Source organism: Sphaerodactylus townsendi, linkage group LG11, assembly GCF_021028975.2.
Source record: "Sphaerodactylus townsendi isolate TG3544 linkage group LG11, MPM_Stown_v2.3, whole genome shotgun sequence".
Taxonomy (NCBI): Eukaryota; Metazoa; Chordata; class Lepidosauria; order Squamata; family Sphaerodactylidae; genus Sphaerodactylus; species Sphaerodactylus townsendi.
The window spans coordinates 52,077,344-52,093,032 of record NC_059435.1 but is presented as its reverse complement, the minus strand read 5'-3'; the positions used below and the strand labels follow the sequence as shown (position 1 = coordinate 52,093,032).

At 41.3% G+C, this 15,689-nt stretch overlaps 1 protein-coding gene across 3 annotated transcripts in view; it reads left to right on the top strand.

Annotated features, from left to right (window-relative positions):
* CDK14 (cyclin dependent kinase 14) overlaps nucleotides 1–15,689 on the top strand; it is a 297,405-nt gene that overhangs the window by 183,748 nt on the left and 97,968 nt on the right. For all 3 annotated transcript variants that reach the window (XM_048510771.1, XM_048510773.1, XM_048510772.1), the window contains one exon: nucleotides 11,934–11,982. In XM_048510771.1, the coding sequence (XP_048366728.1) occupies nucleotides 11,934–11,982 (49 nt within the window). The remainder of the gene's footprint in view (nucleotides 1–11,933; nucleotides 11,983–15,689) is intronic.

Sequence of the window (15,689 nt, the reverse complement as noted above, 5' to 3'; positions counted from 1 at the left end):
TTGTTCTCATTATTAAGGAGAAATACAGTTTTTTGTGCATCGCTTGCCTCAACTTGGTCTACCAACAAGGGGGCTAGGTACTTGGCTATGATAGACTCATAAAAGGGACATAAAAGACATGCCAAACAGTCTCTCCGGCAGGGAATTGTTCTTCTTCTGAAGGGCATCCAGTGGCATACCTAGGCAAACTGAAGCCCTGGGCAAAACCTGAGTTTGAAGCCCCCCCCCCCCCCAATGAGCAGTCACTCTCTCCCACCATGACCAAACAATGATTTTTTTCCACCAGGTCGTTTCAAAGTCACCATCACATTATAGATCCGTGGTGGTGAACCGTTGGCACTCCAGATGTTGTGGACTACAATTCCCATCAGCCCCTGCCAGCATGGCCAATTGGTTCGCCACCACAGTTCGCCACCACTGTTATAGATCATGCCCCAACTCACAAATCTGAACACAGCAATGGGCCATGCCACACAGCAGAAATGTTTTTTTGAAAACATTTAATGGTGTTGTATCCAGTTCCCACAATTGGGGGAAACAGCATCACTTTCAATGTTATTTAAACTGGGAGCCCCAGATTCTCCCTTTAAGGTGGATTTAAAAGGAGAATCTGGGCTCCCTAGTTTAAACAAGTGATGCTAGAATCCACACACCCCCACCAGCATCATTTTCAATGGTGTTTAAACTAGGGAGCCCAGATTCTCCTTTTAAATCCACTTTAATGGGAGAATCTGGGGTCCCCAGTTTAAACAACATTGAAAGTGATGCTATTTTGGAGTTGATTCTCCCCCACCCTGAAGCAGCATCACTTTCAATGTCTAAACTGGGGACCTCAGATTCTCCTTTTAAAGCCATGACAAGGGGGGAGGGTTTAAAAGGAAAATCTGGGGAAATTTGCTGTCAAGGGTGCAATTGTTAAGCTAGCAGTACTAAACTTTCAGGGTATCTTTAGGAGGCTCTCCTAATTATACCACCCAGGTTTGGTGAAGTTTGGTTCAAAGTTATGAACCCTCAAAGGTGTAGACCCATCTTCTATTAGCTCCCATTGGAAACAATGAGTGATGGGGGCAACCGCTTTGGGAGTCCATAGCTTTGGACCCCCTGGACCAAACTTCACAAAACCTGGGTTGTATCAGTAAGAGACTCTCCTGATGATAACACCCAGGTTTGGTGAAGTTTGGTTCAGGAGGTCCAAAGTTATGGACCCTCAAAGGTGTAGCCCCCATCTCCTATTAGCTCCCACTGGAAGCAATGGGGGATGGGGCACCCCCTTTGGGAGTCCATAACTTTGGACTCCCTAAACCAAACCTCCCCAAACTTGGGTGATAGCATCAGGAGAGTCTCCCAAAACATCCCTGAAATTTTGGGGCTGCTAGCCTAAAACTGCGCCCTTTGCAGGCCAAAAATGGGAAAAACACTGAAAATACCAAAAAAATCTCACAAACAAACCTGCGTTTTGGGCACCCACCACAAGGGGGTGACCTGGGCAACTGCCCACTTTGCCCAATGGGTGGAACGCCTCTGAGAGCATCTGCTATGTTATTGTAGACAATTGTGTTGTTCAGAAGATACTGTGTATATAATAAATTCTGTTTGCATTTTCACTGCTGATCAAGCATCACTTAATGTGCTTTTCATTTATTTTATGAACAGAGGTACCATTTACATTTTAAGTCCAGAGCAGCTGTGTGGGTCTTGGTAATGTTCACATGTCTCTTTTCAGAGGTTTAAGTATTTTTTAAAGTGTGTGGCAAATTATTCACAAGGTGTTTGCTGCGTGGTGGAGGTGAATGACAGTCACGGCAAGATTTCTTGTATGGATGCATTTCCTCTGGCCCTGCTTTCATATCCATTCTCTCTGTGGCAAGCAAATTCACTTATAGCATGATTTTAATGTTGCTTCTCTGTTAGAGCAGGATAGGTGGTGCTGCAAATTTATGCAGACATTACCGTTTGTAGTCTCTGGATGTGGTACTCATTATATATACAGTAAATAAAAATGACCGTGTTAAAAAAAAACAGTACAAATTGCCCAGCCAACATTTTGAAAACAGCTCCGAATAAAATCTAACTTGCATGAATTGCACCTTTTTTATTTAAAAAAGCCCAGCCATTAGTCTGTATAGAAATAATTCTGGATGCCTGTAGCACACTCCTTGTTATACCACGTTTTTCCAAACATATATTTAGGTTTCAGCCACTGCTTTTGTGTGAGCATAAGGTGGCATAAATCTGTGTTATTGCAGTGGGGGAATCCTCTGGCACCTGGGTTCTTCTGTGCTTTCAGTGCATTCCTGCACTGCCTGAATACCCCTTGGAGATGGCGAGGAGGTGCGGTAGCAACACCATCCTGGAGCTCTGTATTGATGTCTGAAGTAGACTCCCCCCTCCCTGAGCACATTATGTCATAAAGAGCAGGGTCTACGCTAGCCTGTCCTTGTTTCTGGCTGAGATCAAAGTCTCAGAGAAAGAACATGTAACCAGCACCTTTGCTGAATGAGCTGCTTGCATCCCTCATCCCAGCTAAAGTAGAGGCTGTCCTCTTGCTCCCCACATCGTCTTCTGGTCAAACCAGGAAGGTTTAAGGGAGAAAATGCCCATCAGCACTTCCAACCTTCAGTACCCAGCTCATGGAGTAGAATTTGTTTGCCTTTCTCTATAGAACACATTATTTTAAACCTTAAAATTAAAAAAGATGAACTATTTAAGGGATTTATTTTATAATATATCCAGGTCTGATTTTTTTTCTGCAGAAAGTTAGAACAAAAAAAAGTAAATTGACTTGGGCTGCCTCTGTATAAAAATGTAATAATTGTGTGTTGACAGTAGATGGCAGAAGGACCCTTATCTTGATTAGGTCCCAGTTTGAACATACTAGGGATATGTGTGATTTCATTCTTAGGACACTCAAAGAAATAAATTGAAAATGGGTATTGTTTTACATGTATAGGTCGGGTTAAAATCATACATTTCACCTCTCAGGTGAAAGGGAAATTGTATTGTAAATGGTTCTTTATATAAGAGAATTAGAAGGCTGAAGTTGTATTTCTTAACTGATGGATTGGTATGATTACCACACAGACTCTAGCAAAAGGCCCTCTTGCCCAAGCGGAGAAGTTGTGACCAAAAAAAAAATAACTCCATTGCTCATGTGTCACATGGCAAATCTTAGCACAAGTGCTGGAAATCCCTACCAGAAGCATGTTCCTGTATGTCCTGCGTATCATTGGGACGAAGTATGTCCATTCAGAGATTTTAAATAACACACCCTTTACATGACAGATGTGAATTTGTGCCTGGTCCCCCTCTCTGTGCAGACGGTTTTCCCCCCTTTCCCGCTCTAATTGGAATGACTAAAATATATATATAAGCAGAAAGCACTGATGAATAGAATGCTAGCATCTGCTCAAAGGAGGCTTTGATGCCTAAGCTTTGCAAGGGATTTTGAACAAAAGGTAAAAGCAACAAACAGCTATGGTGCTAATGCAACCGGCGACTTAATTAAATATCTGTGGCATTTCAGACTACTAAGAAGAGTTTGAAATTAATTTCATCTTAATCACTTATTAGCATCCTAATTTAAGAAACTTTGTTTCTCACAAAATTGTGGTAAATATTAGCACATTGATGAGACATTTTTACTTCCTGGGGAAGTTGGATAATATAATCTGCTGTGGGCAGGAGCAGTGGCAAGACTGGTGCGAGACTTAGTTTGTACTGGTATTGCACGGGATCTTCCGCAGTCTGTGGAAAACTGTGTTATGCTTTATACTCCCCTACAAGCGTAAACAAAAATGTTATATTTTTTAAAAGAAAGACTTCTTAAAGTGCTTATGCATGCCCAAGTTCTCCTCTGAGCATGGGTGGGTGGGACAACCACTTCCAGTATTCTTAGTTTCTAGTTACAGACCTCTAAGGCAAGCTAATTAGCACTTGCTCATTATTACAGAGCAATTTGCTCTTCTGTCCAAAAGTAATACATTGGTAGTTTTCACACTTTTAAGTACTTTGAATTGTGAGCAGAGCACTAAAACGGCATTAAAGGGAACACGCTACTTTCCTCCCTCTTGATACGGAAGGACTAACTGAGTAATAACTTAATTAGCAACTTATTGATGATCTAATAAAACATGAACTCAAGACAGTGTGGCAACATAACAAATTTACTATCTCCTGTCTGGTGCAAAGGGTGAAGGTCCTCAAAGGGTTAAGAGGAACTGGGAGAAAGACAGCTCTAAGTATTTGCAAGAGAGTCCAACAAAATGCCTCCCAGGGCACAGAATGTACCGGCTCCTCTACTCCTTGTTGCCTATCAGATAGAAGCAGATGATAAGTAGCAATAACTAGTTTCCATCATTTCTGATGACTGATATTTTCAAATGAGTCTTATGTAGGGAGCCTGCAAACCCGCGCTCCAGATAGCCCATATTACATTCTATTTGCCCCTGCCACCATGGCCAATTTGCCATGGTGGCAGGGGCTGATGGGAATTGTAGTCCATCTGGAGAGCCGCAGGCTGCAGACCCCTGGTCTAGTGGCTGTTTGGAGCTTAGCTGTCACTGCTAAGATGGTGACAGAAAACAGCTGAGCAGCTCCTGACCACTACTGGCACTCAGACAAGCAGGCTGGCTCACATTCTTTGGGCACTGGTGATGGCAGTGGCTGCAGTTGCTTTCACTTTTTTACATTACCTGCCAGTCAGGTGAGCAATTCCTATTGGGATTAGTGACAGCTAAAGTGCTGCTGTTGGGGATGCTTTGATTGTGAGACTTCTCTACTCTGTTGACACTAACTTTAAAAAGTTTTCACCTATCATCAGAGTCCCTTTTTTGGAGCTTTGTTTCTGGGTTATCCATAATCTGTTATTTGAATTTTCATGGCACGCAGGCAATATTCATACATTCTTATTTAGCAGAAATTCCTTATATTGACATTGGAATGCAAATTGTTAGGTCCTTTGCATTCTGCTGCCTAGCCAGGCCTAAGCCAAGGATTATCCGAAGAAAAGCAATGCTTCTATCTCCTAAGATTAGTGGTGCCTCATGCTCAACATGCTAGTTTAGTAAATTAGTTTCACACTTTTGGGGATGATCCAGAATGTTTTTATAGGACAAGAATAATTGAATGGGAATGCATGCCAAGTTACTAGAGCACTCGGTGTTACTATCCAAATTTTAAGTCACACTTTTGACACAATGTTCATTTCTTGTTAGTGTCTAAGGTGCTACCACTGTCGACTCAAATCTAGCAGTTCTACTACAGACCAACATGGCTACTCTCTGAAACTATTTAGTATTAGTACCACAAATCTTATCTGGGAGCTGAAAGTCCATCCTGTGTGTTCTAAGATTGTCCAAAGAGCCCTCCTACAGGAAACCGTCCTAATTGGAAATGTGTCTGATGGGAACTCATACAAGGGTCTTTGTTGCTGCTCCTGAGCTATGGGGCTCTTCCTCTCCCAGCTGATGCAACTTGCACCCTCAGTAGAAATCTTTTGGCATAACTTTGCTTATTTCATTTTCATGTAGCTTTGCTACTGAGACTCAAGACAGACTACCAAATTATAAGAACAATGCAGTAAAGAACAGTATGTCTATGAATAGCCCCGGGTTAGCCAGATCACATCAGAGCTCAGAAGCTGGGATGGGAGACTTCCAAAGAATATCAGGGTCACAACACGGAGGCAGGAAATGGCAAACCATTTCTGAACATCTCTTGCCTTGAATACCCTACAGGGTCACCATAGGTCAAAATTGACAGCAAAAAATGTTTATAATAAATAAAGCAATAAATTTTGATTATGCCATTAGGAATATACAACACAGTAGTAGGGCAGAGGAAAAAAGGAGAACTGTATGAAATTTCCTGAGACAATTAATGAAAGCTACTACAGTCCTATTCCCATTATAAAAAGTGCCCTGTTTTGCCACATCCCTGTTCCCTTTTAAAAATGCATTCCTGAACATTTTCATTTTACATGTTCTGTGAAATAATGTGGGTGTCTTCCTCTGCTATGTTGTATCACAAAGTGGAAGCAGCAGCTCGGGCTGCTCAGATACAAGCTGCTGCTGTTCTTACAGGATATCCCCTTCAGAAGGCTTTGCTCAAATAAGCACAGCTGTCATGGCAGAATATATTGGAGGACATACCAGCCCTTTAGATAGGTGGACATGAAGGGCTTTGTGGATAATAATCAGCACCAGAAACCAGAACCTAAATGGTAATGGATGGGCAGAGATCCTGAAAAGAGGCACAACCAGGGGCACGTGTGTGAGGAGCAAGTAGCCACTGGGAGTGAAGGCCTACTTTGATCACAGTTGAGGAGAAACTGGAGGTGCAGAGGGCCACTGGCTGGGCTTCAGCAACAGAGACTCTGCCCACACTTTCAGGTGCCCAATGTTGTCTGGATGGTTCTAAAGTGCACACAGAGCAACAGAGGTGGTGGTGGTGGTGCAGTAGGGTGGTGGTGCAGTAGGTGCAGTAGGGTACCTGGACCACCTGGACCACTGATGGGCTGCTAGGTTTTCTGCATGGGTTCCATGGAAGGCAGGCCAGGCAGCCTTGCACTCCATGAAGAAGCCTATGCCAGAGTTGCCCAGAGTTGCCCAGCTCAAGACTGTTCCCCTTGCCAGGATTGAGCCAGTGGCTCTTGTGTTCGGTAGGTGAACAGGCAGGCGGAAAGGTGCCAGGCAGGAGGGTGAGAGATTGAGTGCAGGCAGGTGTGAGAGTGACTCAAGAGTAGGTGGGCTCTGGACAGCTGCAGCCACCCTACTGCTCTCCACTTCCTGTGCATTCATGTCTACCTTGGCTCAATCCAGAGGACAGCACCCCCCCCCCCCAACTCACTTTCAGACCTGCGCCTGATCTCTCACTGTCCCCCAAGTCCCTTGGGGCATGTTCAGAGCACCCCCCAGCATGCTGATGGATGGCAATGGTGAAGGGATGCAATTTCACTACTTGTTCCAGCCACTATTTACTGTAGATATGCCCCTGGGTCCACATGGCCAAGTTGGCCCAGTCAAGGTAAGGAAGTCATCCTTTGGACTGGGGATGGGAGTGTAGGCATCAAATCAACCGTTACCACCCAGATTCCACAACAACGGACTTCCCTTGCTTCCCTAGCAATTCCCAGGTAGCTGGCATTTCTTTTCTCTGGCACAAAAAGTTAAAGAGGCTCGAATAGGAATTCTACGTGTGGGGAGACAAAGTAGGTCATCACCAGTTATGTTGGAAGACCTTGGGGAAAGTTTGATCTGAGATTTGTTGCTGCACTTTTATTGATGTTTTGTTTTTTGTTATGTTAATTTATATATATTTTAATTGTGATTGTATCTTGTTTTTATTCTTTAAGCTTCCTTTTCTGTTTCCTTTAACAGAAAGCATATGAATTGACTATATTAATTCGCTTAAAGTATCCTGTAATTTGGATAAGCAAATCTATGTACTGTTAAGTATAAATAAAGATTATTCATGAATTAGAAGATGTTGAGGAGAAAGATCTGCCCTACTGGATTAAGTGTTTGATATGAATGTTACCATCAGAATGCAGTGACATAACTTGCCCAACAATATATAGATAACGTTAATAAACAAGATTAAAGTAGGACATTATTTTGTTATCCAATTGCTTTGTTTAGAGATTTTATGAGGTAGTTTATAGGCATCTTGGAGAAAGAAATTCGTAAACCGGGTGATCTACTCAGGAGATTTGGACCAATAATTAGGCAACCAGAGACCATAATGTTGTTGCAAGTGATGTAGTTTGAAATTCAGGAGATATAAAATCCTCTTTTTCCTCAAAAAGGATTATTTTTCTCCTCAGAGGTTTGTATATGTGTTGCATACTGAATTGCCTTAAGAAAGGTTTAGAGCAGAGCATCAGGCTTTTTAGATTTTTGAATACAAAATATGTAAATGAAGATATATTCATTTCTCTGTTTCCGACCCATTTGGTCCAGAATAAGTTAGCATTTTATGATACATTTGGGACAAAAAAAATTGAGTCTCAATGCTGAAGGTAAATTGTTCCTCTTTCTGTGGGCTGCTTCAGACAACACACTGGCTCTGCAAGTGGTAGTGGATGAAGAGAGGAGATAACACATATTGCCTTCACTTACCCAACTTCCTCTTCGGCTGCCGCTAAGTGGCAATTTGGTACAATAAGAACATTAGAAAGAGCCTGCTGGATTAGACCAGAGTCCATCTAGACCAGGGGTAGGGAACCTGAGGCTCTCCAGATGTTCAGGAACTACAATTCCCATCAGCCTCTGTCAGCATGGCCAATTGGCCATGCTGGTAGGGGCTGATGGGAATTGTAGTTCCTGAACATCTGGAGAGCCGCAGGTTCCCTACCCCTGATCTAGACAAGCACTCTGCTACTCGCAGTTACCCACCAGGTGCCTTTGGGAGCTCACATGCAGGATGTGAAAGCAATGGCCTTCTGCTGCTGCTGCTGTTCCCAAGCACCTGGTCTGCTAAGGCATTTGCAATCTCTGATCAAGGAGGATCAAGATTGGTAGCCATAGATAACATCCTACTTTGCCAAATCCAGTGAGAGTTGGCCCTGATTGCACATTTGCAGTTCTTCACTTAATGTGTGATTACAACTGCTTGCATGGTGTATATTTTTTTTTTTGCATTAGATTTAGACCATTATGCACATGGCTCCAACACTGGAAGGAGGGTGCCAGCAGGCAGACAAAAGGGTAACAGCACATTCCTCCCCACACTGCATATAGGGCCACCATATTGCTGAAATAGGCTTATATCGTATGAAGATTGGCTATTTTATTCTGTCCCCTGCTGAAAAGCAAAATATTAGGAAGTTATCTTCCAAGCCTTTTAGATTTTCTTTCTTATAACTTGGCATGTCATTGCTTAATTTAGGCTTCTCTCCTACACTGGAAAGCTTTCCTTGGGGCAAGCTATCTGTCAATCACCAGTTAAATGTAATAATAGCCTAACAGCCACTTCACTTTGGGAAAATGTTACACAGGAACGAGTGATCTGAAACAGTGAAAGAGTAGGAGGGAAAGGGACACTTAATTCTGCCTTAAAAAGGTAAAGGTAGTCCAAGCACTGGCTCCTTACTGACCCATGGGGTGTCATCAGCTCACAATGTTTACTAAGCAGACTATGTTTATGGGGTGGTTTGCTATTTTCTTCCATACAATTTACCCACAGCAAGCTGGGTACTCATTTTATTCTGGGTATTCATTTTATTTGGAAGGGTGGGAGGTTTAGTCAGCCTTGAGTTCGCTACTGGAAAAGGACTTCCATTGAGATCAGATTCAGGTCATGAGCAGAGCTTTGATTGCCCTACTTCACTGTTACCACACTGCACCATGGGTTGGTCTCAGCCAATTTTGTCCTGAATCTCTCCCTTTCCCAAGCACCTATTACACTTACAGTAGTTCCAAACTAGTTCCCTGTTCACCAGATAAACATGTTTGAATTCAGGGTGGGTACAGAAATAATTAAGTGTCTATTGTATTACATTTTTTTAATTTATATAGTCATAGATCAACAAAAATGTGTATTATATTAAACAAGGAGGTGCGAAACTTGCCGGGGTGAATTCCCTTCTCCCCCACCACTCATCTTTGCAGCTGGACTGGATTGCCAGTGGCTCCTGGGTTATATCACTGCAACAGAGCTACCTTTCTTTCCACCTCCATCTCCTCTTTGGCAGCTCTCCTGAACTGCCAGGAACCACCTTTCTCTCTCCATCTCCCCCCCCCCCTGCATCTCCCCCCACCCTGTTGATTTGTGGAGCCCTGAAACTTACACTTGGATCATAAAGCAAAGTCTTACTAATGTCACACTATTGACAAAGTCCAGACTTGAAAGGAACATCATATAGTTTCAATTTGCAAGATTCAGGGGAAAGAGGGATGATCTCTGAAAATTCCTGCTTGAAGTGAGGTAATATTTGATTTTAGAAATTCTGATTCTTGTCTGGATTTTGTGTCTTTGGCCCTTGAATTTTGTGTAGGTTTCTTTGCACATCCTACATCCTTACACTAAAATAAGCTAATGTGCAAATGTCATAAGCGTTAATCGCCTTAATTTATGTAGTGCTGGATCATTTCAACCTGTTATTCAGAAATTATGCATTAAAGTGTTACTTTCTTTAATTGCTTCAGTGCTTATATAATTTTTCAAGTGCTACTGTCCCTACTTTTAACAAGACAGATGCTTTAGCAAGGTGGCATTTCAAAATTGTAGCCTTTCTCTGTGTTTTGTTAAAATAAACTTGGAAGATACTGCTTGTCACTTAAGTGTCAGTATCCTCGTCAGAAGGTGGCATTGATTCATCTGTCAACTGTTCGCTCAGTCCTGCTGCTTCTCAGTCATTTAACATGTATGTTTTTCACAGCTTGATCAATAGTTACTTTATTTTGTGTCTGGCCAACAAAAGTTCCTTCAGTGTAATGATGATGATATAAAAGTGCTGAAGAAATGAAGCAACCATTTCCTGTAATTCCATTTTGTATTTAAAAAAAGAGCACTTGACAAGTTTTTTCCAGTCTATGGAAATGTCAAGAGTGTTATTGTGGGTCCTGTCCACACTGCAAAGCCCTTACTGTGCATATCCTTTGCTTATATTAGGTTCCAAGGAATGGGGAAAGCCCACTAGTCATCAGATTCCTTAGTTAGGATCACATCTGCTTTAGTATAAGACAGAGTCGATAACGCTCCTACACAGCAACTTCTTGCATAAGTAGAGGAGGCACTCTGTGTATAGAATCCTCTTTCCTATATGCAGATCACCCTTCAGTAGACCAGAGCGGAAATAAAGGATCCACATTAAACTTAAACGTTCTCATTCACCCTAAAAAAGTTGCGTAAGGCATATGCAGCCTGAGTTCTGTTGTTCCAGCTAATACAGCTGTAATGTGTTAGAGACAGTGAGAGGTATAAATTGCTTTATACTAGATGGATTTGAAGCCCAGTGTGGTATAGTGATTAGAACCTCAGATTAGGATCTGGTGGTCCACGTTATCAAATACCCACTCTATCATGGAAACTTGCTTGGTGATCTTGGGCCAGTCATATACCCTTAGCGTAACCTACTGTGGTTTGTGGTTGGCTGGTAAACAGAATCCATCTTTTATCAGTGTTATGATGATTGTAGTTGCTTGGATTTTTGTAAAATACCTGTCTAGTTCTAATGTTGGTAAAATAGCATTAAACTTTCCCTTTTGTTGAAGACCTCCATGGAAATCAAAAGAATGCCAGAGCAGTAGGAAGCAGAGCCAGCTTTAAGTTCTTAGCCTTTGTGTTGTGCTTCCATTGCTGAACAGCAGATGACCCCCATCAAGCAAGTTGGGACAAGTTTAGTTTTCATTCAAAGAAGGAACACAATCTCTCTTCCCTAGTAATCAATGTAGAATCCTATCCTGTCCTTCTGCAGTGGAAGACCAGGGCAAAATCATTGTTCTTCCTCCACACTTTGGTGGCTGAGGAAACATGTAAGAGAAAGAACTTTTGTTTCCTGGGCTATTATCATGGGCAAGGAAACTAGTAATTACTGTAATTATGGAATTGTGGTTAGTCTTATCCAAAAGGAGGTTTACGTGAGCGGCATACCTCCCAGCTTGCCTCCAAATATGCCGCATGAGCCTGGGTTTCAGTTAATCCTCCTTCCTGTTGTTGTTATAAATTAGTTCATTAAGGATTTGGAACCACAGAACAAAACGTCAGAGCGAGCGTGTGTGTGTGTGTGTTAAAGAAACGTAATCTGTCTTTTTGAAGTTCTCTGATTGATTCATGTTTCCTGAGCACTTCTCTGACGTTTTCCCATATTAAATCAATGAGTGGCTGAGACAGGTGATAAGCAGAGTACTTGTCGGACTATTTTAAATGCATTTCCTATATAGTTTTATACAAAAACTGAACATCTTTCATTTTTTTATCCCCTGTTGTTACAGAACGTTTTACACAGTACAGTGCTAAAAACCTCAGGCAAGCTTGGAATAAGTAAGTTTTTACCCATTTCTTGCTAATTACTATTCCTATATAGATATGCATTCCTCTCATCATTTTCAAATATTGTGTGCATTTCTAATGCCAGAAGTGACCCAGTTTATTCCTTGCCACGAATGTCTGAGTTTCTCTGCTGCCTTTGTTTAACGTTTCCACCCTACACTGCAGAAAATGAACAATGCCCAAAGCATTATACAGTGGTTTTAAATAGGAAGGGGGGGGATTTGGAGTAAGAACAGAATAGCTGGAAATACTCATTTCCCTAAAGGTGATTTTTAAAATGTCTGCCAATCTTTGCTGCCAATGTAAATTGATCTACTGAAACTTTAGAGCTCTTGACTTCTCATTCATATCACAGGATTTGATTAAAAAGTCTGATTTTGTATAAAGTATATGTTTCTGGGAAGCTGTTACTAAAAAGGCACCTGGTGGGCCACTGCGAGTAGCAGAGAGCCGGACTAGATGGATTCTGGTCTGATCCAGCTGGCTTGTTCTTATGTTGTGTTCTTTATTAAATACGATACCTTTTAATTGTGGAATTGGCCGATAACATCATGTTAGAAACCATCTTAACTTACTGTCCACGTTCTCTGTGTTGTGCTGAAAAAAAGGTTTGTAGTTTTTCAGTGTGAATAAATATGAAAGTTACCATGATACACAGAACAGCAATGGAAAAGTTTTCATCCTCCAACATTCAAGAACCATTCAGGAAACATGTAAAATGGGGCTTCTTTTATTATCTGAATGTATATTGGGGTTGTGTTACTGATAATGCACGCGTGCACATAAACACAAACTTCTAATAACCCATAGAACAACAGTTTAATTGAAAACTTTGGTTGTGTTAGTTGTAAAATGTTCACATACTAATCATCAAAAACAGGACTTCATAGAAATTATTTGTTACTCAACTGTGAGAATTATTTGGAGAGTACACTTTTTGTTTATAACATGGGGGTTGCATTTAAATATAATTATGATAGTGTTAAAGCCCTGAGATGCCTTGTGATGTCGATTGGCTTTGAAAGTTAGCATGGGAAATAACAGTGGTTGCTGGCAGGCAGAAATGTGAGATTTGGAGCAATATAAATGTTTGCTAACCTAGAGGTCTAGCTTGGATTGGTTAATGAGAAGCTGGGATTTTCCAGACTTGGTTTGTAACATTACATCCTTCATAGCTACTAATTCATACTAAATTTTCTATCTAGTGGTGAGGGTTCTTTGAAAAAAATAATAGTGTGGTAATATAATTTGTGATGCATTTAAGCTAAATGTAGATGGGTTTATATTATTTTTTTCTCAGCCATGGGCATTCAAGAGTATGCTGTGATACAGAATGTAATCTTTTTCTAAAAATATAAAAGGAAAATTAAAAACCTTTAGAAGAATCATAGATCAAAACTTCTGTGTTAACCACTAAATCATGATATTTTGTATGTGAATTTTCAGAGGCATGCCCAAAGGGGACAACTTAATTACCTTAAAATAGGCTAGGCATCTTCCTGGTGTACTACCCTCCTAGTTTACCAGTGAGTACCTTGGCTGGTAGAAAGCCTGATACTGAAGACCTTTAGAATAATTCTAGGAGATTTCAGTATTCATACTGAGTTCACCTTGTAGGACTTGACTGCAACTGTGAGATTGTCCCAAGTTGAAAAACTGCAAACATTAGACTATCTTCCCTGCAATTGACAGCTAATGTCTATTTAGGAGATCAGAGTGAGATCTTGCCATGCCCAAATCACTGTCTACTTGAAGTCTTATTGGTATAGTCCCCTCTCTCTCTGCAAGTGGAAAACAATTAAGATAAATCATCCTCAGAGTCTTAAAGATTCTAGTTACTTTCCAGAATGCTCTGGAATATTTGTAGACTATCTCTGTAGATAGAATATGCAAGTGACAGTGGAAATATACAGAAACATTCCTCAGTGCCTTCTCCCCTACCGGGAAACACTTCTGCTTCAGAGGACACCAGGGATCTCTCTGATTTCAAAGCACATTGACACATATCTGGAGCACCACTGATGGAAGACTCAAGCTGAGTGAGCCAGCAGACACCAAACAGCCCATTTGAAAGAAGACACTGTTCTACTTTATCATTGCATAAGCTGAATCTTAGTTGAACTTTTAAACATTGTTACATGGTCTGTTAACATGCAGACCTGACCATATGAATGAGGATATTTCAGTTACTCATTGCAACAACACTTTTGCAAGATTTTTTGGTCATTTCAGTTTGCTCTTTCTGTCTGATGTGGACAGGTCCTTGGGGTTTTGAAGGCCCCTTGTAAAGTTGATCTTTTGTCCTCCTGGCTGGTTGACTGTTGCGTGGAGAAATGTAGAATTCCTTTGGCCTGGATAATGAATACTTCTTTGGGTCAGGGTCATCTTCCAGAGGAGCTGAACAAAATGGTGGTAGACCTTTGCTGAATAAGCTGCCTTTGATAAAAGAGGGTCTGGTGAAGTAGGCTAGTCTTGCATCTCCCTTTGGAGCAGTGTAATTGAGTGAGAAGTAGCAGAGCAGGCATTCCTGAATGACACTTCTTCCCTTTATCCTTTTCAGTCTGGTGTTCATTTTGGTAATGGGACAGGAAAACTTTTAGTAGCTCTGGTGGATGATTTATTGACTGCTTTTTGATACAGTTGGTTGTGCTATTCTATCCAGCCACTTCAAATAGGGATTTTAAGAGTCAGGAACCATTCTATTGGTTTCAGTCCTTTCCATCTGAAAGATGACACATAGATTCCATTATGGAGGTTGATTGATTAGTGTGAAAACAAACATGTGATGCCATTCAAAATTCAGGACACCTATGCTCCTTAGTACTGTATTTACTCAAATGTAGTACTAGTTTTGTTCCAGGTACACCATTTGAAAAAGGTTGTCTTACACCTGTATACAAGTTACATGAATGTCTGGTAATACATTTGTTGTTGAGTCATAAATTGGGGGTGGGGGCAGATCTTACAGTTATATCCAGCATAACTGTGTTTGTGTGTATACATTTTTAGAAGAGATTGTTTTACATTCAGGGTCAACTTTGAAATACATTTATATATTTATTTTTATATCTCCACCCCCACTCTTTTTTTTTTGCTGTCAAGTCACATCTGACTTATGGCAGTCCCAAGGGGTTTTCAGGGCAAGAGACATTCCTAGGTGGCTTGCCTTTGCCTGCCTCCACATCGTGTCCCTGGTATTCCTTGGAGGTCTCCCATTCAGATACTAGCCAGGGTCAGGGCTGAGAGAGAGTGACCGGTCCAAGGTTACCCAACAAGCTTCCATGGCAAGAGTAGGGACTTGAACCTGAGTTTCCCAGGCCCTGGTCCAGCAAATGAACCACTACACCAGTACACTGCTCTGTCCTACCAGTGCTTAAATGCCATGCTCAATGGATAAGAAAGAATGAGCTGACATGAATTTCAGTTGGGGCAACGGCAGTGGCGTACTGCCATGGGGACATGGGGTATGGGCAAAGGTAATGCTAGTAGAAAATGAGATTTTTCTGAGCAAATGGGTATACTGTATTAATAGTTATGGTTGGTTTTTGTAGAAGCAGCTTGACATTATTTCTAAGTGTACCTTCTGCTATTTACATCTTCTTCAAAAACTTTCATCCCTTCTAGATTTGGCCAATTTAGAGATGCTGATCTGTACTTTCTTAACTTCTAGGTTGGAGCACATAATGCCCTTGAAGGCA